Here is a 26911-nt window from a genome sequence, read left to right as displayed (position 1 = left end):
CAAAAAATAGACACGGTTACTCCTAGTCTGTAGATGACGATAGTGAGTCATGTTACTGGGGATTAAGGAAGAAGAAAGAGCGGCTGGTCGTGTTGAATTTCAGTGTACGATGCCAAACCATCCAGCTGTGTCCTGGATGGAGAACCTATCCAAAGACTAAGTACTTACTCCTTATTTAGTAGTATTAAACCATAAAGTTGGTTCAAAATGAGTTCTTTCCCGGGTCGCATGAAGGAATATCCCACCATATCGCTGGATCGTTTTGATAAGGAGAATTTACATGCCCGGGCTTATTTTCTATCTCACTGCCATAAAGGTAAAGTCGAATACTAGATGAGTTAACTCCAGTGTTGAGCTACGGCCATCAATAAACTACTTAACATTATAATGTGAAACATTTAACTTAAACTAATTTGAATTATTCACTGTAGATCACATGAAGGGGCTGAAGGGGCCCCTATTGAAAAGAAAGTTGAAATTTAGGTAAGATTCTAAGTTTTGTGCTGGCTTTAAGTTTTGTGCTGGAACTCACCTTGTAGCCTACGGTACCTCAGTGTAACATAATTTAATTGCTGTCTCTCGCATCTCACCCCAGTCGGACGGCCAAACTGTACTGTTCCTTTGTGACCAGGGAGCTTTTGTTGAACAATCCCAAGTATGACTTTTGGGATGATCGCATTGTAAGCTCACATTCATGATAGCAGTACCATCGTCAACTATACTTGTTGATAAATAGCTTATAGTATTCAATAATGCTTATCCTAGATTGCATTAGAACTGGATAGTCCAACTCAAGTGGCCCTAATGGATGAAGCTTCTGGAGAGGTGAGTCAAGTTTGACGGTTAACTTTTACAGCACATGAAAGTAGCCAAGGCTACATAGTTTGTCAAAAAGCCAGTCTCTCAAATATAGTGTGTGACTTTGTCTGTATTGGGCAGAGAGAAGACATTGTGGTGACTCTCCTCCCTGCTGGTCACTGTCCAGGTTCGGTCATGTGAGTACCTCACTTGGAGACAGTTCTGTGTGTGTTTGGTCAACAGGACGCGACTGAACATGAACTCTCTGGCTTGTGTATTTGGATAGGTTTCTTATCGAGGGCGCTCAAGGCACTGTGCTGTATACGGGAGACTTCAGACTGGCGGAGGGAGATGTCTCTCGCATAGAACTCCTCCACTCAGGAAACAGGTACTCTCTCTGTCTCTGTCTCTCTCTGTCTCTGTCTCTGGTACAAACAAGGAAACGCACAACAACACTTATTTAATATATATATATATGTTGTTGTCATTCTTCAGAGTCAAAGACATTCAAAGTGTCTATCTAGATTCCACATTCTATGATCCACGCTTCTACAAGATCCCCAGCAGGGTACGTATACTTGCATGTGTGCGCTTGAATGCATGATTCTAAAATGACTGAAATCACTAATGGTGCGTGTGGTGTAGGAGGCTTGTCTGAACGGTATCCGGGAGCTGGTGAGCGACTGGATTGGCCGGAGTGCCTACCACAGGGTGTGGCTGAACTGTAAAGCGGCGTACGGATACGAGTATCTGTTCACCAACCTGGGAGAAGAGTTCAACACTCAGGTGAGCTCTCCCTCAAACACCACCCCTTTTAAGAGTGACTTGGATGCAAGCTCGGAAATGGATACATGTCTTAGGGTAGAGACCATGAGGGCTAGCGGGTTGTTGATTCAAAGACGATTCTCTTTCCCCAGATTCATGTGAAGAGTCTTGCTATGTTCAAGAAGATGCCTGAGATCCTTAGCTATGTAACGACCGAGCGAGCCACACAGATACATGCCTGCAGACATCCGACGGTAACTTTTAGGGACCTTGTACAGTACATGCACCGTTTCTCATCGAACAATTCTTTTTCAGCCAAAAAAGGTGCGTCTGTTTTAAAGTTTGTGTGTGTGGGTGCGCGTGTGTGTGTGTAGGATGAGGATTTCATACGTGGTAATCGACTGCCATGCGGCTCTGTTGCCCCTGACGGCACCCCGCTGCGTATCATCAGCATCAAACCTTCAACCATGTGGTTTGGGGAACGGAGCCGGAAAACCAACGTCATAGTCAGGTGGACACCCGCACACAAGCACTTTCAAAATAGATGCAAATCTTTTGCTGAAAAAGAATTGTTCAAATGAGAAAAGGAGCATTTACAAAGTACTAGAAGTTACCGTATGCCATACGTAAGTACGTATCATGCATTCACAGTTGTTATTTCACGGTCATCTACCTTTTTTCCAGGACAGGGGACAGATCTTACAGGGCGTGCTTTTCTTTCCATTCATCCTACTCTGAGGTGAGGTAACACGTTATAACCAGTGAGGGCTGTCCAACCAGGAACTGGTTCGGGTGTGATCATCTTGCTCATCTCTGGTTTTGTACCAGATCAATGACTTCCTGGCGTATCTGAACCCGGTCAACATATACCCCAGCGTCGTCCCCATTGGTCGAACCCATGCTGAGGTCACGGAGATGTGAGTCGGCCACGCCTTCTCACACAGCTTAGCGTATCAGAGCCGGTTATAGGGTTATTCAGCAATGGGTTTGTGAAGGGTAGGATTTAAGGCCAGTTGAGAGATGGTGGTAGTATTTGACTGGTGTGATGGTCTCTTTCCTCTCCAGGTTGAAGCCCATGTGCAGAGACCAAACCATCGTTGCGGAGCTCACCTACAGACCTCTGGGGACCCTGAAACGCACCAGGGCTGTCCAACCGTCCCAAGGTAAGAAAGACTGCACTAACCCAGCCAGTCCTGCAAAGAGGTTCAATTCATCATTCTGCCGTGTCATTGGTTCTCTGTCCCCCACATCCCCTACCCTACCACCCCCCACATCCTTCAGATGTGGACGATAACGATTGGCTGTTTGATGGGACCGACCTCGTGCCAGTCAGGAAGAAAAGCGTGGCAACAACGCGGGCAGACAAACCCCAGAGCCCCCCCAGCACAGCGCCCCCTGGTGTCGTGGAGGAACACCTGCCCCTCCCCATCACAGTGCCTCACGCCACAACCAGAAACTACATAGACTGTACCGAGTCCAACGATGAAGACGAGGATGAGGAGGATGACAAGGAGACTCAGAAGGAGGAAGACAAAGAAGGAACGCAGATTAAGGAAGAGGAGGAGAACGACGAGACCAAGAAGGAGGCTGACAAAGAAGGAACACAGATTAAGGAAGAGAAGGAGGAGACCAAGGAGGAAAGAGAAACAATATTGGAGGAGGCTGGAGAAGAAAACATAAAGGAGCGGGGATATGATTCTAGCCCCTCCCTCCCACGCTGGGATGAGTTCTTCACTGCAGAGCCACTGACTGACAGTCAGAACAGCCTTACCAGCCAATCCCATTCCTGCTGCCCTGTAAGCCCCTCCCACTCAGGCCTCACAGGCTCACAGACCCCAGAGTTGTTTAATGAAGACGATGACGGCGATGAATCTTCCCAGTCTACAAACCCATTCAGTCAGACCTCAATAGGTGAACATCAAAGCCAAGCTGACACCATACTCCTTGAAAACAGGAGGTGTAGGGGAGACACACACACAGATAGTGTGTCGAGAAGACAGGAGAGTGACAGCGATAACCTCCAATCAGAGCCCGGAGATCTGACAGAGTCTCAGGCGTCGTCAGACTTTGACATTCCCTGCACGCCCGAGTCACAGACGCCATGCCCTGAACAACTAAAGGACCTGTACAAAAAATTGGCTGCGGGGGAGGAAGTGGTCATCAGAAAAGGAAGTCAGGGCTTTCTATGACCCTTGGTTAACTCACAAAATGAAAGGGCATAAGCACTGCTGCCTACACATGTGGGAATAAGACAAACCAGGGCACAGTTAACAAGCGTGCCCTATCAGATATAGTGGATTTGGGTTTTCTGTTGAACCTAAATGAAACGGCAAACATCTGTACTTTCAGTTGACCTTGGTAACATGTGACACAGGTGTATGTATACCATGATGTTGTGGACCTATTCTTATGGAATGAGTTGTCTGGCACTGTCTAAACTAGATTACCAGATGCAGGTGTATCCTCACCTTCTAACCACACAAGTCCCAATCTTTCCAGTTCCTCTGCACTATTTTACCCTGCGCACAGCACCACCAGTCAGGCATAGCACTTCACAGCACCTGCACTCGAATAAGCTGTAGATTTCCTTTAACCTCAGTACCTCTTTACTACACCCGTAACCTCAGCCTCCTTATGAAACGTTAAGTCAGTCCTGTTATAAACAGCAACTTTGTAAAAATCTATTCCAAGAAATAAAGCTTTATTTTTCCTGTATTTATCATGCCTATGAAGTTGTAATGCGCACACAGAACTGAGGGAAATATTTAGTTTTACTCATGTAAAAAAAAAAGTATAAATAAGGATGAACACCTTGGATTTTCAGAATGTTTATTAACTGATCATAAAAAGCTTGTTACTTATGCGTGTTAGTGGGTGTGGGGGGGTGGGGTGGGCTGGGCTGGTGACTTCAGGATGCGGCTGCTGCTGCTATGCTGACGGCTTCCGTCTTTCCACTGCTGGGCTCCACACAGGAGACGTGAAGAGAACCGTCCCTGGGGGGGAAAGGGGGAGAGAGGTCAGACCCACAACAATTACACGCTACAGAGACGCATGAGTTAAAGGGGTTAGGACAGAAACTGGGGCTGTACCTTTTCATGGTTACCACGGTGGCAATTTCGTGACTATCCTCCTTGGGCTCCAGGTCTCTCAGAACGATCTGTGTGCCGAGAGAAACCCAGGAGTTTGGACCCATGACAACTTCATCAAGCCTATGGCTTCCTACAAAGTGGATTCTGGCTAGACACCGCATGTCCACACATGACACTATACAATATGAGAAATAGCATAAATGGATATAACATGTCAAAACACACGTAGAAATTCTTCTAATTTCAAACATTAATTTAAAAAATGTAAGTGCAAATTTGCCATAGCTGTGACCACATACATTTTGTAAAAAATGTATGTGGTCTAAACACACGATTAGGACCAAACCCGTGTACATGGTTCTGATTAGGCCTTTCCAAGATTGGATTTGTTGAGTTTCGAATGATCCTCCTTCCAGGAACTAGGTAGCAGGAGTTCTGCACCAAGGTTTCTCCTTTGGAGGTGAGGAACAACTTTGCCATTCTCACATGCATGCTGTTGAACCTTCACCAGGTCCTCCATGTGTGTGTGTGTGTGTGTGTGTGTACCTTTGCTAGTCTCTCAGGCTGGTCAGCAGTTCTCTGATACAGCTCTAAGCAGAGGGATGACAGCTGTCCTTGCCCAGTCAGGGTGTGATTGCGTCGCGCAGGGAGGGGCGTGCCAGAGGGGAGCAGCACGTTGAACACTTCCGCTCCTGATTCATCCACTTCCTGTCGCGTATAAAGCAGAGCTTTATCCAACCGTTGATCAGAAGGAGACAGGTACTGCGGTTGGTTGTGTTCATGCGTTACCTTGACTAGTATGTCCCCGGCGCATGCATCCACTGTGACAGACTCTTCTTCGGGGGAGGGGCTATCTCTGCCAACCAATAGGCCTGCCTCTATGGCCGCGCCCACAGCAATGACCTCATCGGGAGGGGCGGAGTTGAGCTGCTCCACTTCGGGAAACACGTCCCGGATCATTTGCTGCAGGCGGGGGATTCTGGCTGAGCCTCCACAGAGAACAACCTGGAAAAAATACACACACACAAATGTCGTGATTTATGAAACAAACCTTGAAGTTAAATTTCCCCTCCCAAGACGCATGCTCTGACCTTATTGATGTCGCTTGTTGACAGTCCAACTTGGTCCAGCAGGGTTTTAATTGGCTGAATGCCCTTGTTGAAGAGAGAGGAGCAGAGAAGCTCAAAACGAGCCCTGTAAAATGGAAACGCATGACGACAATTCAGGGTGGACACGTGTAGAAACAAAGAGTTCCGGGCGGGACAGGACTGTATATTCGTAGGCACCTGGAGACGTTGCAGTCGAAGTCCATGCCGTCGTGAAGCGAGTCGACGAAGCAGTTGGCCGAGCCCAGCGTGGACAGGGAGTGTTTGGCCAAGTCGGCACCATTCATCAGCTTCATCATCGCGCGCGCATTGCCGCTCACGTCCTGTTTGAATGACCTGTTTTCCGATGCCACATAGGTCGAGAGTTACATATCAGGGTTGTGTCCAGGTGTTTGGGTGGTGTGCGAGCGTGTGTGTGTATGTCGTACTCAGAGAGTCTATAATATCATGCCGAGGGGTGTGCATAGATGCAGGTTACCGTTTGAACTCGGCGGCCAAGTGCTGGGCCAGGGCTTGTGTGAAGCTCTCCCCCCCGATGCTGTGGTCGGTGAGCGTGTCGAGAACCCGGAACATTCCGCCATTCACCTGCAGCGCCGTCACGCTCAGTGAGGTCCCTCCCAGTTTATACACCAAGACGTGGCTGTGAGGGAAAACATGATGAACTCCAAGGACGCAAGGCCTGGGCAATTTCCAGAACATTTTTGTGCGTAGGTCCGGAATGTTCCGACAATGGTTAAGGTAAATAAACTGTACCTTTTTCCGGAGGGGCATTCTTGTCCAATGTCATAGGCTAGTAGGGCAGCAGCTGGCTCGTGGATCAGCCTCAACACACGGAACCCTGCTGCCTCAGCTGCCTCTCTGAGTCACACACACACACATATACACAGTTAGTGCAGTTCCTAATGAGTTATTAGCTGTGAAAGTCACTATGCATCACCCAATCCTAGGTGCTGGAAGCTATGGCTCTGCCTACCTCAAAGCACTTTTCTGAGCTTGTGCAAACTCAAAGGGAACGGTGATGACGGCCTCATTGACGTCCGAGCCCAGGGCTGACTGAGCAGTCTCTGAGGAAACAGCAAACACATGAAACCATTATCCACCCTGTGGTCCAAACAGCCTGTTGAAATAGTGAACAGAAAGCCTGTTGAAAGATAGAGGAAGAGAATTGTGTGTGAATCCACCATTTTGTTACCTTTCATCTTGTGGAAAATGAGTTTGGCCACGTCTTCAGGAGACACATGTTTGGTCTGGTCCCCTGTGATCTCATAAAAGGGCTTTTCTCCACGATTTACCAACTGGCAGGCCAAAAAACAAAGCAAAAATCCTGTTCACATGGAATTATGTATATACACACACATTAAAAAGGTTACATTTCACAAAACTGCGAAGACAAGAACAGGGAGATGCAGTTGAGCACACCATCTGATACTCACAGGACATTTACTCTCGGCTTTGTGGGCCTGTGTCTCTGGGTCCCCAAAGCTGCAAGGGGATGGCAGTAAATTCGATGTAGAGATGTGCAGTGTATGATGGGGTTTAAAAACAATAAACTGACAAGAACATATGCAGGTTCTCACTTTCTCCCGAGCACCTGTTTGACTTTGACAACGGTGTTGGTAGCATTACGGATGCGTCCCTGCTTGGCAGCAATGCCTACAATCTAGAGGGGAAATTGTCCTTTACTGAAGAGTGCTGGTTGTGTTTTCAATTTAATAGTAACGTTTGTTAGGTAAATATCGGTAGGACATGTCAGATGGCCAAATAAACCAACTTCGTTTTCCAGAGATGTTGGTGGAGTCAGTTACCTGCTCAGTGTCCCTGTAAGCCACCACTGCTGGAGTGACTCGATCACCGGCATCATTGGCAACAACTTCCGCCCGTCCATCCTTAAAAGATCACAAAAACACAGATGAATTAACCGACCTAGGAGTAAACCGCCTTGTATTCTTAGGGTACTGTAGGTGGAAAATAACCTGATCACTGCCCGTTTGTTGATAGCTAGCATCAGCTAACTGGAATGTATGCGTTTATCGGCATTAAGTAAATGAGCAAGATAGCTAGCTATGCTAGCTCTCCGGCTGTAGCATAGCCTAGCTAGCTATTTAGAGAGCAATATACCTTAGTTACGTTTTATATGTAATAGGACACTGAAATAAACAGTTTTCAAGTATTTCTTTCACAGACCAAGATTACAAACAAAACATTCGTTACAACAAACAGTTCTTACCCTAAAAATAGCAACGCAGGCACATGTGTATCCAAAGTGTACCCCTATCGCTGCCATGCTTGCTGAAAACTAACGTAAGAAGTTACTCTCTGAGTCCAACCAATCAGAGTTATTGCCGTAGAATATTGACACCTTATTCAGCCAATTACAGACGTCAGCAAAAATAGCTATCGTGTCGTAATTTATGTGGTGAACTCTGCTCATTTAGGCTAGTTGTGCGACTCCAGGTGGTAGTAATGGGAAACTGAAGTTCATAAATTACTGTACTTGTTTACAGAAAGATCATACATTATACCATATAGACATGTTTCTCTCCTCGTTCATCGTTCTGCATTGTTTAGGGGCTGTTTCTGTTTCCGCTGCCGGTGACTGTGAAGGTGAGATAGTTATACGCATGACAGTGTATTTTTAGCTGTGACTGTGAATGCGAGCCAAAGGGACTGCGTTAAAGTTATGAAGCGACCAAGAATAAGATATTTCTTGGCTCATCAAGTTGTTTCAAGTGAGATTACATAGATTAAGCTGATCTACTAATTTGTAGGTCAATGAATCTGTGAGCCTTGAAACCTATGGAGGATTCTTGCGGCCAAAACTAAATACAAAAATACATACATAATTAAATAATAAAATGGCAAAATACATGCCTGGCATGCCAAATACAATGGCATAATATATTATTATAAATAATTATATAATTATAAATAATAATATAATAAAATTAATTACATGAGACACTAAATAGAGAAATACTACATGTACTTGTGTGTATATATAGATTTACGTTTCATTTGTTAATTTTTTTTATTTATACTTTAATTTATCCACGGTGTATCCACTGTGTTTGCTGCAGCATAGGCACATAGGAAACGTTTTTTCTTCCACCTTCTACATCCCTGAAATGTTCAAATCCAGCTGTGTTTATCTATGTTTAATACAACTAAATGCCTCATTATTTTTGACCATGTATGCATTGCAGTAGACTACTGTGTATGAGTTATCTTTATCTCGCAAACTAGCTCACCAGTTTAACAATCCTGAAAACCAACTGCTACTTGAATCAACTATTTAATGATGCAGCATTTCAGTATTTCTTTTTGACTTACAGGGGGAGTAGGATTTGGCAACACCTTAACGTCATACCTGCTGAAATCCCCCCCCCCCCTCATATCTTGGGACTATAAGATCTGACACACCCCAAAATTATTTTGGTGGCACCTCATGCACTCTAAAGTGTGCCAGAAAAAGCTTTTGATACTAGTTGCCAAAAAAATAAAAGTTAGAAGAGGAGTAGAATTTTGGCAACACTGTTTTTCATACCTGCCGAAATACACCCACCCCCACCCCCCCCTTCCCCTCCCCCATATCTTGGGACTATAAGAGCTGACACACCCGAACTATGAAGGGATGTGGACAATCTGGATGGCAACACTAACTGGGTAATAGCTTGTAAACTGGTATTGAACACAATACTTTTTTCACTACTAGACACATTTATAATGAAGCATTGGTATTTATTTGAATGAGCGGTAATGTTATTATAGGTGACAGTGACAGTTTTTGCCATTCCTAATGTTTGATCATTCATTATCATTCCACAAATTAATCTTAATGTTTATCCAAATCTCAGGTTGGCTGTGACAGCTGCCTCAGATGGTTCCATCAGTGTTGTGCTCAAATCCAACTTAGAGGAATATGTCTGTGCTGCCTGCCGTAAACAGCCCTGACCCGTTTTCACAAAATCCTTAAAATTCATCATTCAAACCGACATTCTTGCTCCACAACATTGCATTCTGAGGAAATATACCCCAGCTATGATTACCAAAGAAAATGTATTTTGTGTAGCAGGTTCAAAGTATTTCACATGGCTCTTTATACTAATAGGTTCAAAGGCATACGTTTTTAATCCAGTTAGCCTGCGAGTTGGGTGGGTTACTCAGACAGGTCGAATACAATAGCCTTCTGATCCAGAATAGGCTATCAGCTGTCCTGAAAAGAGACCAAAGGTTCACATGCCTATAGCTTCCTACCATGGACAATTCTGTTTTCAGACCTGTCCAACCCATACATACACATGTATATGCTATTAAATGTACATAATACTGGGGTAGAAAGGAAGAAACGTATGCGGGGGGAGAGCATTTCATGGCAAGCCTTGTTTTCCATTTGATGTAATGCACCCCCTGCTAACACTGACTAGGAAAGTGTCACCTGCCTGAAACTTACTGTGGTTACACATACTAGTCCCCAGTGAACAGTTCAAATCATTTAATGCTGGGATATACAGAACAGACAATAGACTTTTGTCTATATGGCTCTGGATAATACTATTGTCTGTATCGAAGAGAGCTTGGTCAACTGGTTGAGCTTGTCGGGTGTGTAATACTGTTCATTCACCAATCGTCTTTAACCCGCCCCCTGACTTAAGAGGGGGGACAAAAGATTTATTTTGCTGCAACAAGTTACACCGTGGATAGTTGAAAGGATAAATAAATAAATGTGAACACATGAAAATGTAAATCTGTATATAAACACACAAAAACATGTAACATTTATATGTTAAATCTAATTTAATTTGTAATGTATACATTTTGTATGTCAATTAGGCATTCAATTATATAATTAGTCATTTATTTAAGTTTTGTATTATATAATAATTTATTTATTTAAGTATTTTACCATTCAATGATTTATTTATTTAGTTTTGCCCCGTATAATCTACCATAGAAACCTAGCCCCTGCCCCGGAACAAAGATTTGAAATAAACATGTATCAATATGTGTTAAACATAACTGTAACTGTTTCTCTAGTGTGTGTTGGCTTTCTGCAGCGTATCTACAAAACCTTGACCTCTGCTCATGGAGAGCTGAGTCCAGCCTTGGTAGAGGAGGAGTTATTGAGGACCTGTGCTGTTGCCCAGGGGAAGGAGGGGAGACTGGTAAGAGCACGCACACACATAAACACGGTTGTATGCCCCATTACAGTGATATGCCCCGCCTTTACAGAAAAATGAACTAGCTGCAAGACTGCCCTGACCAAGTCTTTTGGCTTCCTTTTTGTGTCACAAGTGTTACTACCTGGGAGCCACTAGTGATGCAGCGACACGTGTCACCGGCTCTGTTTCCCGCCCTCTTTCCTCTCATGTACCTGTAGAGAAGATCTGCCAACGGCTTAGCAACACAGATACACAGATCTGCCAGCTGAGATATGGTACACAGAGAAAGAGATGCAAATAAGTGTGTGTGTGGATGTTTGTGTAAATACCTAAAACAATTTCCTATAATTGCCCTTTACTACGAAGCAAGTTTAACACGCCCAGTATAAATTCTCGTTGTCTTGCTTCAACTAAGCTGAACAACCACAATCGCGCTAAGCAGTATCACGATGGTGTTATCAACTCCTAGGTCAACCCAGGTTTCCCCAATTTAATATCTCTGTGTGTGTGCCACCAATGTTATGACAGGCACTGTGCATTAGTGGGCTATGACAAATTTAAGTAAATTAATGGCCTTCTCAATGTCACTCATTAAGATTAGTTAGATCCACAGGATCTTCAACAAATCGTGATGGAATTTTGCTTGACGATTTGGGATTTTTCAGTAGGCTGTAGTTGATAGTTAAGCAGAAGTATGAGACTGGGTTGGTCGTTATACGTGTTCATATGTGATGTCCAACATAACCGGCTAAACAGGTCACTGTGTTTTATCTGTTTTTTCTCGTGTAGAGCAACAGCTGTGGGACTTAAGCAGCGCTGGTTTGTCAAGGGTGCGTGTTGCTGAGCTGAGGAGAGTTTTGGCGTCCTGGGGAGAGGAGTGTCGTGGCTGTCTGGAAAAACACGAATACATCCGTCTCATCCAGGAGAGAGCTCCGTTCCACATACACACCACAGAACTGTGACACACACCATAACACAAACTAACAGTGACACGGCTCCCAATATTTTTTCAAAAGGTAACATCAACACAAGGGGTTCAGATAACTTTAACACTTGTGCTTTTATCATCAATATTTGGTTAAATCATTATATTTCAATTATCCTTAAACAAACCAGACATGTCTTTTAAAATGTTAATGTGAAAAACGAAAGTTGCTGTTGATTTGGAATAGCTCAAACAGTAGCAATGTGCTGCATGACATTGCTTTGTGATTATAACATTGAATTGTGAAACAAATTGATGAACAATGTGAAATGACAATAATATAAATCCCATCCAATTGTGACTGGGTCTGATGTCAAATGTAACTTTTGTACCTTGGAAATTACCCAGCTGCACAGTAGGTAACATTATCAAATCTGAATTTTCCAGTTATAACTTTGACTATATTTGTCTCAACCACAGGCACATAACTGGAGTTACATAACCACAGTAACCTTCATGGAGTTCTACGGAATAATTAATTAAATATATATTTTTAAGTGTGTTGTATATAACAATCATACCTTCAACAGTCATGATATTGGTCAACAATACCTATAGCCACATTCTGTCTGATTTGAATGTTGGAAATCATATTACTAAGCTTGTCTATGATATAAGCACAAATACCCGAGGCCTTAAGGCAATACAAGCATTAGTCCTTAAAGTAGTAAGTTTATCCCAACATTCAAACCCTTTTGAAAGTGTGCTAAAACATTTATGGTCACCACAAGCAGCCTATATTCAGCCCCAGTACCATTGATTCAGATTGTTAATAGCATTGTATCGTTTATTCCGTCTAATGTAATCACATGATCGACATGCATGTTCTAGTCCAAATTGCCCTATTTTAACTTTAAATCTTTTCCTCCAGCTGTGGTACTTCATGTACTCCTCCTCTTTAGTGTCGAGGAAAAGCAGCCGATCTGCCAGTTCCTTTTGATTGGGGAAGTCATCTACGTGAAGAAAAGAGTCTGCTGGAATGAAGTTTTCATATATTTGCCTGGATGGGCCCAGAACTACTGGGACTGCTCCTAAACTCATGGCATTGTACAACTTCTCAGTGATATAGTCATTGAAGATTGAATTTTCAAAGGACAGGTAAAATTTGCATCCAGAAATGGTTTTTGTATAGTCTTCGTTGTTCACGTATTTACCAAAGTGTTGTCCAAAGGCCTCTACTTTGACATGCTTACTCAGCTCAGTGTAGACCTGAACTCTTCTGAAGGATGGGTGCCAGTTGCTCACAATCCAGCACACCAATTTATCCTTCGTTGGCAGCTCAAAGTGTTTTTCCACACCTGTTACCTCAACTAAAGAACCATAAGGAACAGGCACAGAGGAATCATGTCGATAGTTTGTGGTCAGATTAAAAATGTTGTCACATTTTGGCCATTTGTTAGAATTGGCTGGTGATTCAGCATTAAACCACACCCATTTTTGGAACCAGGGTCGTGGTTCTCGTGGCATATTGCCTAGATCTCCATGGATGTCCCGGTGATGAAAGAGGACACCGTGTGCTTTATTATAAAGGCTCTTGTCGTCGGTCAAGTGACAGCCTTGAATGTTGAAATCAGCACATGAGTGAATGTCAAAAGAACTTCCAAATGGCCACATCCAGATCAAGAGAATAGTGTCCGTTTCTGGATTGTCATCTCTGGAGATCACTTGAATGTTCTGCTTTTCTGCTTTCTGGTAATGTGGTGTGGTTTGATTGGGGACCTTAGTTTGATTCCCCTCTTGATTTTGCATGCCTGGACTGACATAAAATGCTTTTCCTTCAAGCATCTTGTTTGAAAAGTAGGAGAAGATGTTGGGGTTGTTGTACATGTTGAAGAGACCAAGGAAGCACACTACCACAAGACTGCTAACCAAAGCAGGTCGTAGTACTGTTTCTTTGCAAAATAACATGGTCATACCTGTATGAGATGGAAAATACCTATGAAGGCCATCGATATACATTACAAACAATAAACAGTGTCAATAACAATATTAGTAAAAAAAACCCTGGTGTGACACACGTCATTTGTACTTAATTTGAAGACGTTGATTTAAAACTATTTAAGAAAACAACACTAACAGCCTACATAACAAGCCTGTGTTGTCAAGACTGGACTTGTTTTTATTGAACAGGAAGTAAATAGGCAAATGTTGTAGTATCAACCGTTGACGTTCAAAAGTGTCTGCTTTTGTGTACTTTCAATAATGTCAGGAGTAAGATAAATGTAAAATGTAAATGTTGTGATGAAAGGGTTCTGTAAGCTCTGTCATTCTCAAATTTGACTATCAACGGTATCATTTTACTTAGATAGGCATTACATTTTCAAATTAAATTGTATAACACCACCACCAAAGATGTCATCAACCTCACCTTACTATGAAAAGCGGTCTTCTGTCGCAGGTAATATCATGCAAGAGCGAGTGAAGAACACGAATGAATGAATACACTGAGTCACTTTGGTATAAATCAAAATGGGTGTGACTGGCTCTCCGGTGAAAAAGGAGTAGACAGGAATGAGATAAAAAATTATTGGAGTAAAGGTCATGATAATCATAGGCCTAACCATTGTCTCTGAGGATTTTGGTTCCTTTTAGACATTTGTCGTTTTACATTTAGTCATTTAGCACAGGTTTTCTTTTTTTCGGCGACCCACATTTTCAAAATGACAAACCATCGCGAACCCAAATTATATGAAAAAGGTTTTTTACAAATATACAATTTCCCTATCATAATTATTTATCAATCTAGCTGTAACCTTAGTTGATTCCACTTCTGTTGTCGAAGCAAACTGGATTGACTTAGGTGGGTAGAACGTTACAGCCAGTGTTGGGTAAGTTACTCCAAAAAAGAAATTAATTACTAATTACTTAATCAATATTGTATTTAAAATACTTTTTTAATTAGGCTACTCTGTCTGAAAATTAATTTAATTACTCAATAAGTAATGTAATGCATTACTTTTTACAATCCCTATAAACCGTGACTGGATAGACAACAGAAAGGAAAGTCTTTCAAGAATTAAATACAAGTCAAACTTGGAATAGTTTAGCTTTTTAGCTTTTTAAAACCTAATAGCCTACTAACATGCGCGCAGATGGCACTGGGGACAGGGGGAACATGTCCCCCCTCAGATTCCTAGCGACACCGATCCGTCCCCACCACTCTCCCTACGTAAGGCGACAAGCATCAGTTATAACTGCACAGCTGATTAAAGGCCGATTTATTCTTCTGCGTTTTTACGCACACGGGGAATCATTTGCTGACAGCTTGGTCCCCCCCAGTTCAAAAATTCCATCTGTGCCCCTGCCTACTAATACTTAACATTTTAGCAACACATGTAACCTTCTTTCATCTTTAGTTACCAAACAATATTTGTATAACAAAAAAGCTTCACAGGATTCTACAGTACGCAGCGGTAGCATCTCTTCCTGCAGTCTAGTTTGAAATAAAAAAGGTTGGCTCACCTTCAGACACTTTCTGCACTGGCGGTTTAAAATCAAGTTTTGCCTGCTTAACAGGTGTTGCTGAGGTGTTATCTGTCGATGCCAAAGTGAATTCCTTTCTGTGCAAACTTTCATTGCGATTGAAACCCTTTCTGATTCTGATTCTGATGAACATGGATCACTCAAAAATGTTTGTCGATGCTGCCTTGTGAGGTGCTTCAGTAGGTTACTTGTGTTAGCCGCAGCCGCATATAATTTTTTCTCCCCAGGACATAGCTTGCACTTTACATTAATGTTCTTGTCAACCTCTGACAAAAAGGTAAAGCACTTGGAATATTTCCATTTGGTAAAACAGCTAGAGCAACTTGCTTTAGCCAGGCCAGATATCTTCCACTTCAAACTGGTAGAGCCCGCGCTTATACAGCTAACGATTTTACATGTAGTCATTTAGCAGACGCTCTTATCCAGAGCGACTTACAGTAAGTACAGGGACATTCTCGGAGGAGAATGTCCCTGAATGACCCTGAATGACCCTAAAACGATACTAAAACGATTTTAATTCAATATTGATTTGTATTATATGGCAACCAGAGCCATAGAAAAAGAGAGTTGCGACACTTCCATAGACTCCCATTGTTATCGAGGAATGCGGAAGTAAAGCGTGTCTCACGCGACCAATAGACCAATTATCACCCTACGTCACTTCTCCCCGGTCTATTAAACTTGGAGTGTCAATCAGGTCATCATATATCTCTGGCCACTGAATTATAGGGCTTGATATTAACTTTTTGAGGCTCTTGGCCTTTGGACAAATATATTTACGTTTCACTTGTCTATGCACAAAAGTCACTTGACCCCGATACCCTTAAATAGCCTGACCAAGTGATCGGGCAAAACTAGCCTGGCTAACGGAGGTCGCTTTGTCAGGCAAATGAAGAATGAAACAGGCTCGGTTAAAGAAATCCAACATGCTGGCTATCTTCATCAGGCTTGTATCTACATTAGACAGTCCTCCCTGACGTTTCTGGTGTATAATGGAGTGAAATACAACATTGTGCACACTGCCAGTGAGCGAGTCTGACTGAGGCTAGTCAAAACAGTGTAACGGGGACGCAGTCAAGTTCAAGTCTTTTATTTGTCAGGTACACAGAACAACACAAGGTTAGACTGGGCACTGAAATTCTTAAGACAAGACAACGCAAGCACCTGGCATAACATAACATATAAGTACACAGAACATAATTTACATCTATGCTGAGCTTAAATAAGTGAAACTTCCTAAATATACAGATAGCAATAAATAATCGACTATACTCTAATACTAAAACTTCCTAAATTACAGATAACAATAAATTGTACACTATACTAACCCTAAATGCACATAAAACATGTTTCAACCCTATAACCTATTCTAACCTAGAGTACAGTACAATAGTGCAAATTTGCAGATCAGTAACTAAGTCAATGACCATACAGGAGCCTGGTGGCGAGGTAGAGTGAGGTACAGTAGTGCAATGTTACTGATTAGCTGAGTAGCTGAAAGTGACAGAGTATAAGTGACTAGTGTGCAGTAAAAATGTCCATATCAGTGTCCATTCAGAAGCCTGATGGCCCTTGGGTAGAAACTGTTGTCCAGTCTGCGTGTTTCGCGACCGGATGCTGCGGTAACGCCTGCTTGAAGGCAACGGGGTAAAGAGACTGAAGGATGGGTAGGAACAGTCTCTTAGAATCCTGCCGGCTTTCCTTAGGCAACGTGTGTGGTAGGTGTCCTGTAGTGTCTCACTCAGATTGCCAGTTTAAACAAATCAGAAAAATTATTGGACCAGCTGGCTAAAAGCAGAATTCCCATATCTCTTGAAAGCTGCCTTGCTCGACTTTTTAGATGTACAATTGACAGTAACACTGTAAAATTATGAACTTTGTGACATGACGTGAAGACATGGTTGCCGCTCAATTATGTGGTCTGTACCGGGCGACATTCTCACTCAAATTTCAAGACTTTCGTGACGCAAATCAAAATTATGATGCGACAGATCAATGGGTAATCGCTTTCTCTCGCTGTCCTCCTCGACCTTTTTGGTCTTTTTAAATCTAACTATTTGTATTATCCGTGTGGTCCTTTTGCCATTTAAAATGCTATCCTTTCCCGGTTTTCTGCAACCACATTGCGCGCGCATCCCGAATGTTTACAAATAATTGGTCTATTCTTGGGTTTCATGTGACGTCACACAGTGTTCGCGGCGCCATTTTAAGGACGGAAAATATGCCGTCTAAAGCCCAATTTATACTTAGGTCCCAGACCCTTTTGAAAAGGTCGCCGACAGAAATGGCGTCACGGTCAACACTTTTAACCCTCACTTGAAAGTGTCGCCTACCAGGAGAAATTTCTACTGGCGCTGATGTCGTTGCATAGTGTCGCACAAGTGTGATTGGTTAGATAGACGGCATGCGTCGTTGACTTCATTGTTTTACATTTTCAGTGAACGCTCAACAGCTGTTTATGATGGAAGGAATAGAGGAGAGCTTAGCGGAGCAAGTTAGAACATCCACACCTTTATAATGCCTCTCAAAATTAGCTATAGCCATTTTCTCCAATCGATCACCTAGGGTACAAAGCATAAACAATGTAACCATAGCTATGAATGTAACGGTAAAATGATTTCGTTTACGTCACACGAACCTTGAGCACAGCTAGGCGACTGTGTCCCGAAGTATAAATGCAGCAGCCTGAACTGCACTTTTTTTTTTCGTCGGCCACCATTTCAAAAGTGTCTGTGACATAAGTATAAATTAGGCTTAAAGACCCATCCATACTGAGAGCAGTGGAGCATGTTCCAATGAAGCCTGCCAAGCAACTGTCAAGAAATTGACAGAAGAGTGTACCAGATTGAGGGCAGAGGTCTATCAGCTTCGGGACAGGGAAAGCAAGTTATCTTTCCAGCAGGCGGTCTTCAAGGGTAATGATGACATGGTGCAAGACTTAACTTGACTTCCATCCTATGCCAAAATGATGGTTGTATTCACCTTTCTGTCAGGATCCCTAAAGGGGGTGGCCTGGGCTAATGAGAATGAGATTGAATTTACCACTGCTCTTCTTAACTTATATATTTCTTGTGTCAAAGTCTACTGTAAGCCGAATTTGTAATAGTACACTAAATGTAATGTACAGCAGGTTGTCTTCATTCATAGAATGGCCCAGTAAAGAGCAGATTCAAATCAGTTTACCCATGTGTTTCAAAAGCAGTAGTTGCAGAAATTGTACTTCCATAATAGATTGCTTTGAAATTTTCATTGAAACTCCTAAATGTTTGTTCAGAAGGCGCACACGGTATGTTTACATGCTACATCTTGTATGGATGTTTACCTCATTCACTTTCACGTGACTTGGCTTAGTAGGATGTGAATGATATTCGTTCATAAGTAATAATCACAGGATTCGTTATTTTAACTTTTCTGTACTTAACTTACAGTTCAGTGTAATTGTTTGCTGTGAGTGCTAGTGTGATAGTTTATGAACATTTCAAATCATACAAACTCATGATGCATTATTTTACGAGATTCAAAGAACCGAGTCAGTAAAATAATACGAACTTCCCAACACTACTGTTACCTGTGGGAGTGGCCCTCAATGACAGAAAGGATGGCAATTTTCTTTGGGTTTGACTCTTGCATTTCACTGTGATGAAGCATCTCAAAAAACATCCTGCACTCTTCATCTGATCGTCTTGTATCAGGAAAACCAGGGTGTTGAACATGACAGACCTCTTGTTTGTGACTGAAATTGATGTTGCGGATCTCTGCACATTGGACATCTCGGATAGACTCCATACTCGGCTGGGCCCATGCACAGGGCTTCTGGGTGCAAGCCTGCTCATCCCTGATATCAACCGCAGCCAACACACAATAGAGTAGAGCTGAAGCATGAGAGCATACCTCCCCTAACCCTGCCTTACAATTGCAATGAGCCATGAGAACAGTCCCATCTTCCTGTACTGTGACCCAGGGGTGTGTAGGGGTTACACTGAGGATTTGTGAATGCTTCACCTGCACATTTGAGTAAAAGTAAAGTAGAAAAAATACAGGTCAGCTTGCTAGATTAAAACATGTAATTTAAAATTTCAGCATAACGTTATTCTGGACAGCTAACATTAGATGCTAGCATTAGCTAGCTCTATGCTAGCTACGTTAGTTGGTGTAATATCGCTTGATTAATAGACTGCCACTGACCCTTCCTATTACCAAGAACATTTTCTTCATCTCCAGGGGCCAGTTTTTCAAAAGTAATCTGATTGGATTACGGCTATCGGATTGGATCAAATCTTGAAAATGGGTATTTCAAAATAAAAAAAGGATTCAGAAATTGGATTGGATCACGTAATCTAATCTTGTTGTTGATCCGGATCAAACCTTGAGTTTGGGTTTTTCAAAACTTTTTGGTAGGATCGGGATCATTATAATTAAAATTATATTTATTAAGTTTACTTCTTGAGGTACTTACATTAATTGAAAGTGCACTTGAAAGTATTGCAAAGTATATTTTGAGGCTCTTTAGGAAGTATACTTCATGAACTGAAAGTGCACTACACAGGTTAGAGTATTCCAAGGTATACTTTTAAGTACTTTAGGAAGTATACTTTATGAACTGAAAGTGCACTACTAGTATAGACCAATTGACATTGTGTTAATATACCGAAAATATCCGTGAATCGAGATGGTGCTGCTGTCTGTCCCGCCGAAAACCATTCAAACAGGTTGACAGCAGTGTTTTTTTTTTTACTACAGCGAGCTACCGGAACCACGTGACAAAAAAGCTCTAGCTTTTTTCCTGCTTTTCACTGGCAGTTAGTGTTCACAATGTTGTAGTTCACTCCATTTTACACCAAAAACGTCAGGGAGGACTGCCTTATGTAGATACGAGTCAGCTGAAGATAGCCAGAATATCGGATCTCTTCAACCGAGCCTGTTTCATTCGCCATTTGCCTGAGAAAGCGACTTCCGTTGGCCAGCTCCATTGAAAACCATTCAAAAAAGTTGACAGCAGTGGGGTTATTTGGAACTACAGCGAGCTACATGAACCACGTGATCACGTGTCGGCGAGATCAGAGCGTGTCGCAACTCTCTTTTTCTATGGCTCTGGTTTTTTGGAACTATGGCGAGCTACATGACCCACGTGATCACGTGTCGGCGAGATCAAAGCGCGTCGCAACTCTTTTTCTATGGCTCTGGCGTCAACCAGACGGAAACGTAAAAAAGAGGACGTAGTGACGCAGTTTTAAAACAACATGTCTGCGCCCTTAAGGACACAATGTTAGCATCTCTATTCATTTTACAAAAATACAGAAGACGGGTAACGCTTAATCCGTTTTCTGTATCGTGACAAAAAGACGTATTCCTGTAAGAGGCTGCGTTGTCATTTACTATGATCCTGATTTCTGGAGGTGTTTTGGTCACTCTCGTCATGAGTTTGGGCTCAAGAAAAGTGCCTCGATCTTTCCCAAGACTGTGTAAAAGACTGATACATGTCACACAGCGTGACCAAAATAGTGGGTCCCAACCACCGAGTGAGTCCCAAAAATCTTCTCCAGTCAAGGAGTTTTCAGGAATTGAAAAAATGAGAAAAAAACCTAACAACTGTTCGGTGCTACTCTTTCCTGGACAGGGAAGTCAGTTCGTGGGTATGGGTCGTGGGCTTTTGAAGTACGGTACCGTAAAGGACATGTTTGCAGTTGCACAGAAAATTTTGGGTTACGATTTGCTCTCCATGTGTCTTCACGGACCAGCGGAGGAACTGATGAAAACAGTACACTGTCAACCCGCAATTTTTGTCACGTCACTGGCAGCGGTGGAGAAACTAAACCACGAAAACCCCCATGTAAGTCATGTTTGTCAGCAAGATTTCCATTACATCTTATAGCTTGCCGAATATGATTCTGCTTAGTGCGTGACATGTGGACAGAAACTTGACTATAGGTCTTGGTATTACAATACACATCTTCATAACAATAATAATGCGCGCACATCCATTCCCAGGCTATCGAGACGTGCGTGGCAGCTGCAGGCTTCAGTGTGGGAGAGTTTGCGGCCTTGGTATTCTCTGATGCCATGGATTTTGCTGAAGGTTGGTGTAATCGCTAATTATCAGAGCTGGCACACAATAACACAACTTTTGGTGAGCAAAGCCAATAATAATAGGTTTGCACAACCGTATAATTATGACGTAATAATAGGCAACTCTTAATCGAGCATTTCCATGACCTACCCAACATTGGCGTAATGCTTGATTTTAAATAGTGTTTTGCTCATTGCCCTGCAACAGAACATTCAGGTCTCAAGATGGTTACCCCTTTCTCAAATGAATGCTAGTGTCAAAATCGATGACCTATCGAAAACTATGACCAGGGGTTGCTGTTCTCATGGCTTGCCAATGTTGGGGTTAGGGCTTGAACATTTGCTGAACAGAATTAATGGTCACAGTTTTCGGTAGGTCATAGATTTCAGTACAACACCGCAGGTCTCAATTAAAGAACCCAGAATGCATTACAGTGTATAACAGCCTCTCTGTCTCCCAGCCCTGTATGCGGTGAAAGTGAGAGCTGAGGCCATGCAGAAGGCCTCTGAACTGATCCCTAGCGGTATGCTATCAGTTATTGGTCGGCCACAGGCAAAGTACAACTATGCCTGCCTGCAGGCCAGAGAACATTGCCTCAGTCTGGGCATCCAACATCCTGTCTGCAGCGTGGCCAACTACTTGTTCCCAGATGGCAGAGTCATCGCTGGGCATCGTGAGGTAGGGTATCCAGTCAAGACCCATCCAATTTGCCCAAGGAAGTAACACTGATCCTTACTGTTCAAGTGACCCATAGACAAAATAAAAATCCTAATTTGAAATAATCTCAACCAAATAATCTCAACCAGGGTGCCTTAACTACGTCACACATTGATATATGCTATGCATTGCAAGTCGCAGGAGAATAACCCTCAAAAAAGTACTAATCATCCATGCATTTTCCTTGCATTTGTTGTAAGTAGTCTGTTGTTGGGAAGATGCCATTCCCTTTTCTTTCAACGTACACCCTTTATCCCCTAACCATGTCCGTTTCCCTCCAGGCGCTTGATTTCCTGCAGCAAAACTCCCGGCAGCTTAACTTCCTGAGGGCGCGGCCCCTCCCTGTGAGCGGGGCCTTCCATACCCAGCTGATGGAGCTGGCCACCGAGCCCCTCAGAGATGTCCTACAACAGGTGGAGGTCAGTCTATCTGGTCGGCTGACCGCACGATCACCTCTCAGCTTTCTAGTTTGTCGTTTCACCGTGTAGCGAGGGATGTTGCGCGCAAAGATTACGAAAGGAAGTCAACGCATGCGGGAAAGTTAGCATCCGCTACTTAAGTGGGTTTCATGTCCCACCTATGCTCTGACACTCTTAAAGTCAGGGTAGGTAATTTTATTGAGAAGCACTTTTGTCATATTTTCTGAAATACACTTCACATCCTGATAGCAACCAACAAACTAAAATGTTGACAGTAGAATGATATCAACCCGATATCTGTGGGCGTCGCAGGTCTGTAATAAACACGACCAATCGTTAAGGTAGGATCAGCAGTAATGATTGGACGGCATTTGGACCGAATGCAATGATTGGACTGTTTGTTTAGGTAGGTCTACCTACCTCCTGTTTTTGGTTTGAATCCTTACGAACTCATGCAAAAATGGCTTGGTTTGCAAAATGTACCTACCCTGCCTTTAACGCTCTGCTTTCATTCCCCTCTCTCTCTCTCGCTATATCTCGTTCCTCCCTGACGTATGTTCAGGTGCGGCGGCCGGAGATCAGCGTGTACTCCAACGTGGACGGCAAGCGCTACATGCACGAGGGCCACGTGCGCAAGCAGCTGGTCAAGCAGCTGGTGTCACCAGTGAAATGGGAGCAGACTCTCCACGAGGTGTACGAGAGGACTCAGGGTCAGAGTTTCCCCCACACCTACGAGGTGGGACCTGGGAAACAGCTGGGGGCCACGCTGCAGAAGTGCAACATGAAGGCCTACAAGAGCTACACGCACGTGGACGTCATTACTCACGAGGACTGAGGAGGGGGAGACATGCCAGCGTGCACACGCATGGACAGTGACAGTTCGATGTGTGCCAGTGCAGACATCACACGGACCTGAACATTGAGGGGAGTCATGCTGGACACACACGGACACACTGGTGTGAGAGCTAAGACTGTAAACTCAGCCTTTATGTAACAAACGCATTCATCCTGGCTGTTTCTTTTTTCTTGTGTTGAATAAATATTTTGCCATTGTAAATAAATCAATGCCTTTTGTCTGTAAAGTTTTATTTTGATGATAGAGTAATGAATGTCCAATTGTGGAATTGAAAGACCAGCTTTCTTTGACTGGTGAAACAAGCTAGGTTACATGATGAAATTGCTAATCCAATTGGCCTCATTAACCAGTAAAAGACTCAATCTTCATACAAAATACTGCAGGCCAGCAATGGTTTTCTGAAACATGCTCCAACCAGTTTTCAAGTTGACAAAAACAACATCTGTGATCCTGCACATCAATTCAAATTCAATACCACTTATAACAATCAATCGAATAGAGAAGTTACAGCATAAAAGAGAGAATGCAGTTTATAAGATAAAAAACTAAAATATGTTGTGGCCAAAGACCAGCCCATGACCCTTCAGTGCAATGGTTAGCCTTTCCACTTTTCCCAGAATGCAGTGCAAATGGTTGCCGTGGCCACCAGGGCTACAGCCACCAGAACCCTTGTGGACCAGCCAGTGCAGTTAACATGTTGAATACTGGATACCTGTGGAAAGGGAAAAAACAATTATTCTTAAATTGTGATCAACATCGAAATATCTGGCAAAATAATAATTCCACCCTCTCTGTTAACTGATCACGGATCCAAACTGGTTAAAATAGTGGTTGTTGTGGTCAGACATTATAACTTAAAGATTTCAAGATTGTCAGAATTGAATTCTATTATTCAACAAGTGGAATGATAGAGCAATTATCATCTGCAAAATTAGTTTATTTTTCTAAACTGTTGTGTCAGAAACAGAACCTACCATTCACCCATAGAACCATGGCAGAGGAGAATAAACTGTGAGGTGAATCAGGTGAGTTCTTACCCAGGCTGCCCACGCCTCAGCACTCAGGGTGTCCTGACTGGCCCAAGCGCCTACGCCGCAAGCTTTCATCACAGCAGACCAACTCCTTATGCCCCAGAATGGTCCTCTAATTCCCCTTTAAGAAAGTCACAACGTACGTCACCAAATATTCACGTGTAACAAATGTGTAACAGTATTCAATTTATGTAACAAATACACTGTCCATACATTGACAGTGCACTCAAACTCAGGCTTCACTATCTTTTAGAGTTTCGCTCCAGTTTGCTCATTCAGTATACAAATGTGTCTATATGACATTGAAGTAACATAGTCAATATTTGAAAAAAAGAAGTAAAGGCAATAAAATCTGTGAAAAAAGGGATTCTTTGACTGAGGCTTGTCCTCTTGACCTCTGACCTGTAGATGTCCCTGGTCAGGGCTTGGGCAGGTCTTGCCATGAGGAGAGCTGGGGGCCACTGGGCTGGGTTGGATCTCTCTGCCCATTCCCGGTTTAGCCGGTCTCCTATCTCTGCCAGCTGCTGACCGATTGCCCGGATCTCTCTGACGTTCATCCTACACAAAACACAGAAAGACGGTTCTTGTTAAAATTGCTTTACTATTCCTACACAAATTCAAAGGATAAAATGGGTCCACAACTATGTGCCAGGCTCAAATTAGGTCTTTACCTAAGATTTGCGTCAAACAGGGAGCTGTTGTCCACCTCGCTAGGTCCTGCCTGGAGGGAAATGACACTGCTCTGTCTTGTTTGCGCCACCATTTTGCTGTCTTGATAAAAAAAAAATACCATATTTTATGAGTATTGATGTGTCTGTGTGAAAAGCTGGCAAGCTTTTCAAACACTCTCCGGTTACCTTTTGGGATGGGATGCAATGCTTTCATTTTCCATGGTTCAACTGTGTGTCCCTTTCTATGTTTGTGTGTCTTTCTTATCTATCCATAACTCCCTACTGGCCTAATCAACCTGTGTAAACACTGGGTCATGTGACCAGAGTAGTTTATATTTGAGATAGTAGAAGTGTACGTAGACCACATCAGTACATCACTTTAAATTGGAAAGATGATCCAACTTGTGCAATTTCATGTCAATGTTCAGGAGTAGAACATTATTACATGTTGCATTTAAGCGGATAATAAGCCTGTGTTTATGTTGCCATTAGTGGTGTTTTGGTAGTTCTGATGTATTGTGTGTGAATGAGGGCATAGACATCTATAGGTTTCTGTTTTTAACAATGATTACGTCTCATGATACATTTGTATGCACGTTTGTTGAGTCAGTGAAGAAACGCAGACACATTTCTGTTTCATGAGCAAACTTCACCAAAGCATGCTTTCTTTACACACTTCAAATGACAGAAAGTCCCTTCCAATGTCTCCTTCCTCCTGTCATTTCTGTTTCAACTTTAAGCTCTAGATTGCCCTGTCCTCACCTGTTCCTATCATGTATCCTCCCCCCTAACCGCACATACACACATTCACGTACTAAAGGTAGACTGAATGCAAATAGAGAATTTTATTACTCAAATCTTAACGACTACCATCATACCAACATATTCCCCATTTGCAGTCCATTATATGCCTTTGCTCTCTACTGTGTTTTTGTTTTGTTTCTTAAAGTATAGGTATCGATCAGTTTCGGTTAGTCTTAACATTTTGAAGACTTTATTTTTCTTATTTTATTCCCATAAAGCAGATAAGCTTAAATATTCATATCAAATTAGTTATCAGTGTTGACCAAAGGCATCAATTATTACCTTTCAAAATATATAATTGTTTCATCATTGTATAATGCGATTCAAAATACACCATTGTCAGGAGAGATGATGTCATCTATGTCTTGTCAAAACAAACATAAGGTCGTTCACTTCTGTGGAATAATCTGTCATACCCTTATTTAATTTCCATTTCAATAGAAACTACAATAATGTGAAAAATGTGGTCCTATCGCAAACTGAAATTATTTAAGGCTACATCGACTACACATTGCTTGTCAACTGCCTCAGACAACAAAGAAACAGGTGCATTGAAATAAAAACTTACACTCACACTTACCGGATTTGTAGATTAAAGTTGACGCCGCCCTGTAAAACACATTACCCCATTAATTGTCTAAATTATCTAAAACCAACATTTTTTACAAAATCGTTCACAACAGTACTTACTGCAGCGTCCTTTAATCTTGTTGTTTTCAGGTAAGTGATTCAATTTATCATAACGCCGACCACGCCTAAGGGCAGTTATACCCAGGAAGAATGTTTTAAATACTCTGTTTCTATCACCACCAGAGGGTGTATTTGACTAACGAAACCTTAAAACGTCACATTGCTCACATTCAATCCAACCAAAATGCAAATTTATAGTGAAACAGAATTAATATGACAGGACACAAACAATATTATCACATAATTAATGTACTTTTTTAAAATGTATGTT

General features: G+C 42.5%; 6 protein-coding genes across 16 annotated transcripts; 3 read left to right on the top strand and 3 right to left on the bottom strand.

The window, feature by feature from the left end:
• The first annotated feature begins 63 nt into the window (after positions 1-63).
• Positions 64-4278, top strand: dclre1c (DNA cross-link repair 1C, PSO2 homolog (S. cerevisiae)). 4 transcript variants are annotated; one of them, XM_047017729.1, is made up of 14 exons: positions 64-316; positions 432-483; positions 596-680; positions 766-825; positions 940-995; positions 1085-1186; positions 1294-1366; positions 1444-1584; positions 1716-1817; positions 1938-2074; positions 2248-2302; positions 2392-2480; positions 2629-2726; positions 2845-4278. In XM_047017729.1, the coding sequence occupies exons 1-14, from the start codon at positions 208-210 to the stop codon at positions 3750-3752; spliced, it is 2067 nt and encodes a 688-aa protein (XP_046873685.1). In that variant the 5' UTR covers positions 64-207; the 3' UTR covers positions 3753-4278. The 4 variants fall into 4 exon arrangements, with proteins under 4 accessions (XP_046873685.1, XP_046873688.1, XP_046873687.1 ...); XM_047017732.1 differs by lacking the exon at positions 596-680 and having other exon boundaries at positions 301-316; XM_047017731.1 differs by lacking the exon at positions 64-316 and having other exon boundaries at positions 462-483; positions 596-655.
• A 96-nt stretch (positions 4279-4374) lies between these two features.
• Positions 4375-8077, bottom strand: hspa14 (heat shock protein 14). Its single transcript, XM_047017733.1, has 14 exons — positions 7986-8077; positions 7564-7644; positions 7336-7418; positions 7192-7240; positions 6951-7053; positions 6732-6822; positions 6512-6616; positions 6237-6398; positions 5939-6094; positions 5744-5846; positions 5442-5657; positions 5199-5360; positions 4653-4720; positions 4375-4556 (listed from the first exon to the last, which is right to left on the bottom strand). The coding sequence occupies exons 1-14, from the start codon at positions 8040-8042 to the stop codon at positions 4472-4474; spliced, it is 1521 nt and encodes a 506-aa protein (XP_046873689.1). The 5' UTR covers positions 8043-8077; the 3' UTR covers positions 4375-4471.
• Positions 8078-8133: 56 nt separating this feature from the next.
• cdnf (cerebral dopamine neurotrophic factor) lies at positions 8134-12496 on the top strand. Its single transcript, XM_047017741.1, has 4 exons — positions 8134-8362; positions 10793-10920; positions 11051-11192; positions 11707-12496. The coding sequence occupies exons 1-4, from the start codon at positions 8290-8292 to the stop codon at positions 11877-11879; spliced, it is 516 nt and encodes a 171-aa protein (XP_046873697.1). The 5' UTR covers positions 8134-8289; the 3' UTR covers positions 11880-12496.
• LOC124466068 (4-galactosyl-N-acetylglucosaminide 3-alpha-L-fucosyltransferase 9-like) lies at positions 11959-14400 on the bottom strand. 4 transcript variants are annotated; one of them, XM_047017737.1, is made up of 2 exons: positions 14271-14400; positions 11959-13838 (listed from the first exon to the last, which is right to left on the bottom strand). In XM_047017737.1, the coding sequence occupies exon 2, from the start codon at positions 13814-13816 to the stop codon at positions 12644-12646; it is 1173 nt and encodes a 390-aa protein (XP_046873693.1). In that variant the 5' UTR covers positions 13817-13838; positions 14271-14400; the 3' UTR covers positions 11959-12643. The 4 variants fall into 4 exon arrangements, with proteins under 4 accessions (XP_046873693.1, XP_046873696.1, XP_046873694.1 ...); XM_047017740.1 differs by having other exon boundaries at positions 14276-14400; XM_047017738.1 differs by having other exon boundaries at positions 11959-13818; positions 14276-14400.
• Positions 14401-20562: 6162 nt separating this feature from the next.
• mcat (malonyl CoA:ACP acyltransferase (mitochondrial)) lies at positions 20563-23997 on the top strand. Its single transcript, XM_047017743.1, has 5 exons — positions 20563-21215; positions 21374-21461; positions 21913-22130; positions 22451-22588; positions 23151-23997. Exons 1-5 carry the CDS (start codon positions 20763-20765, stop codon positions 23421-23423), a joined length of 1170 nt encoding a protein of 389 aa, XP_046873699.1. The 5' UTR covers positions 20563-20762; the 3' UTR covers positions 23424-23997.
• Positions 23649-26746, bottom strand: bik (BCL2 interacting killer). Of its 5 annotated transcripts, none has more exons than XM_047017746.1 (6): positions 26641-26745; positions 26525-26559; positions 25147-25246; positions 24878-25033; positions 24482-24596; positions 23649-24156 (listed from the first exon to the last, which is right to left on the bottom strand). In XM_047017746.1, the coding sequence occupies exons 3-6, from the start codon at positions 25236-25238 to the stop codon at positions 24040-24042; spliced, it is 480 nt and encodes a 159-aa protein (XP_046873702.1). In that variant the 5' UTR covers positions 25239-25246; positions 26525-26559; positions 26641-26745; the 3' UTR covers positions 23649-24039. The 5 variants fall into 5 exon arrangements, with proteins under 5 accessions (XP_046873702.1, XP_046873703.1, XP_046873701.1 ...); XM_047017747.1 differs by having other exon boundaries at positions 25147-25242; XM_047017745.1 differs by having other exon boundaries at positions 25147-25242; positions 26531-26559.
• Positions 26747-26911: the final 165 nt, after the last annotated feature.

The sequence above is a fragment of the Hypomesus transpacificus genome, unplaced genomic scaffold (genome assembly GCF_021917145.1).
Source record: "Hypomesus transpacificus isolate Combined female unplaced genomic scaffold, fHypTra1 scaffold_62, whole genome shotgun sequence".
Classification (NCBI taxonomy): Eukaryota; Metazoa; Chordata; class Actinopteri; order Osmeriformes; family Osmeridae; genus Hypomesus; species Hypomesus transpacificus.
The sequence above is the reverse complement of the archived record's forward strand: the minus strand, read 5'-3'. Positions and strand labels throughout refer to the sequence as shown.

Excerpts from the sequence above, each read along its gene's own strand:
- dclre1c (XM_047017729.1), top strand. The coding sequence starts at position 208 with ATGAGTTCTTTCCCGGGTCGCATGAAGGAATATCCCACCATATCGCTG. Across the intron at positions 681-765 it reads ACTTTTGGGATGATCGCATT|ATTGCATTAGAACTGGATAG; the intron begins GTAAGCTCACAT and ends TGCTTATCCTAG. Across the intron at positions 2,481-2,628 it reads CATGCTGAGGTCACGGAGAT|GTTGAAGCCCATGTGCAGAG; the intron begins GTGAGTCGGCCA and ends TTTCCTCTCCAG.
- hspa14 (XM_047017733.1), bottom strand. The coding sequence starts at position 8,042 with ATGGCAGCGATAGGGGTACACTTTGGATACACATGTGCCTGCGTTGCT. Across the intron at positions 7,645-7,985 it reads CCTGCGTTGCTATTTTTAGG|GATGGACGGGCGGAAGTTGT; the intron begins GTAAGAACTGTT and ends TGATCTTTTAAG. Across the intron at positions 7,241-7,335 it reads AAACAGGTGCTCGGGAGAAA|CTTTGGGGACCCAGAGACAC; the intron begins GTGAGAACCTGC and ends ATCCCCTTGCAG.
- cdnf (XM_047017741.1), top strand. The coding sequence starts at position 8,290 with ATGTTTCTCTCCTCGTTCATCGTTCTGCATTGTTTAGGGGCTGTTTCT. Across the intron at positions 8,363-10,792 it reads CGCTGCCGGTGACTGTGAAG|TGTGTGTTGGCTTTCTGCAG; the intron begins GTGAGATAGTTA and ends CTGTTTCTCTAG. Across the intron at positions 11,193-11,706 it reads GATCTGCCAGCTGAGATATG|AGCAACAGCTGTGGGACTTA; the intron begins GTACACAGAGAA and ends TTTCTCGTGTAG.
- LOC124466068 (XM_047017737.1), bottom strand. The coding sequence starts at position 13,816 with ATGACCATGTTATTTTGCAAAGAAACAGTACTACGACCTGCTTTGGTT.
- mcat (XM_047017743.1), top strand. The coding sequence starts at position 20,763 with ATGATCCTGATTTCTGGAGGTGTTTTGGTCACTCTCGTCATGAGTTTG. Across the intron at positions 21,462-21,912 it reads TGCCATGGATTTTGCTGAAG|CCCTGTATGCGGTGAAAGTG; the intron begins GTTGGTGTAATC and ends TCTGTCTCCCAG. Across the intron at positions 22,589-23,150 it reads ATGTCCTACAACAGGTGGAG|GTGCGGCGGCCGGAGATCAG; the intron begins GTCAGTCTATCT and ends ACGTATGTTCAG.
- bik (XM_047017746.1), bottom strand. The coding sequence starts at position 25,238 with ATGGTGGCGCAAACAAGACAGAGCAGTGTCATTTCCCTCCAGGCAGGA. Across the intron at positions 25,034-25,146 it reads CTGTTTGACGCAAATCTTAG|GATGAACGTCAGAGAGATCC; the intron begins GTAAAGACCTAA and ends TGTTTTGTGTAG. Across the intron at positions 24,597-24,877 it reads CTGACCAGGGACATCTACAG|GGGAATTAGAGGACCATTCT; the intron begins GTCAGAGGTCAA and ends ACTTTCTTAAAG.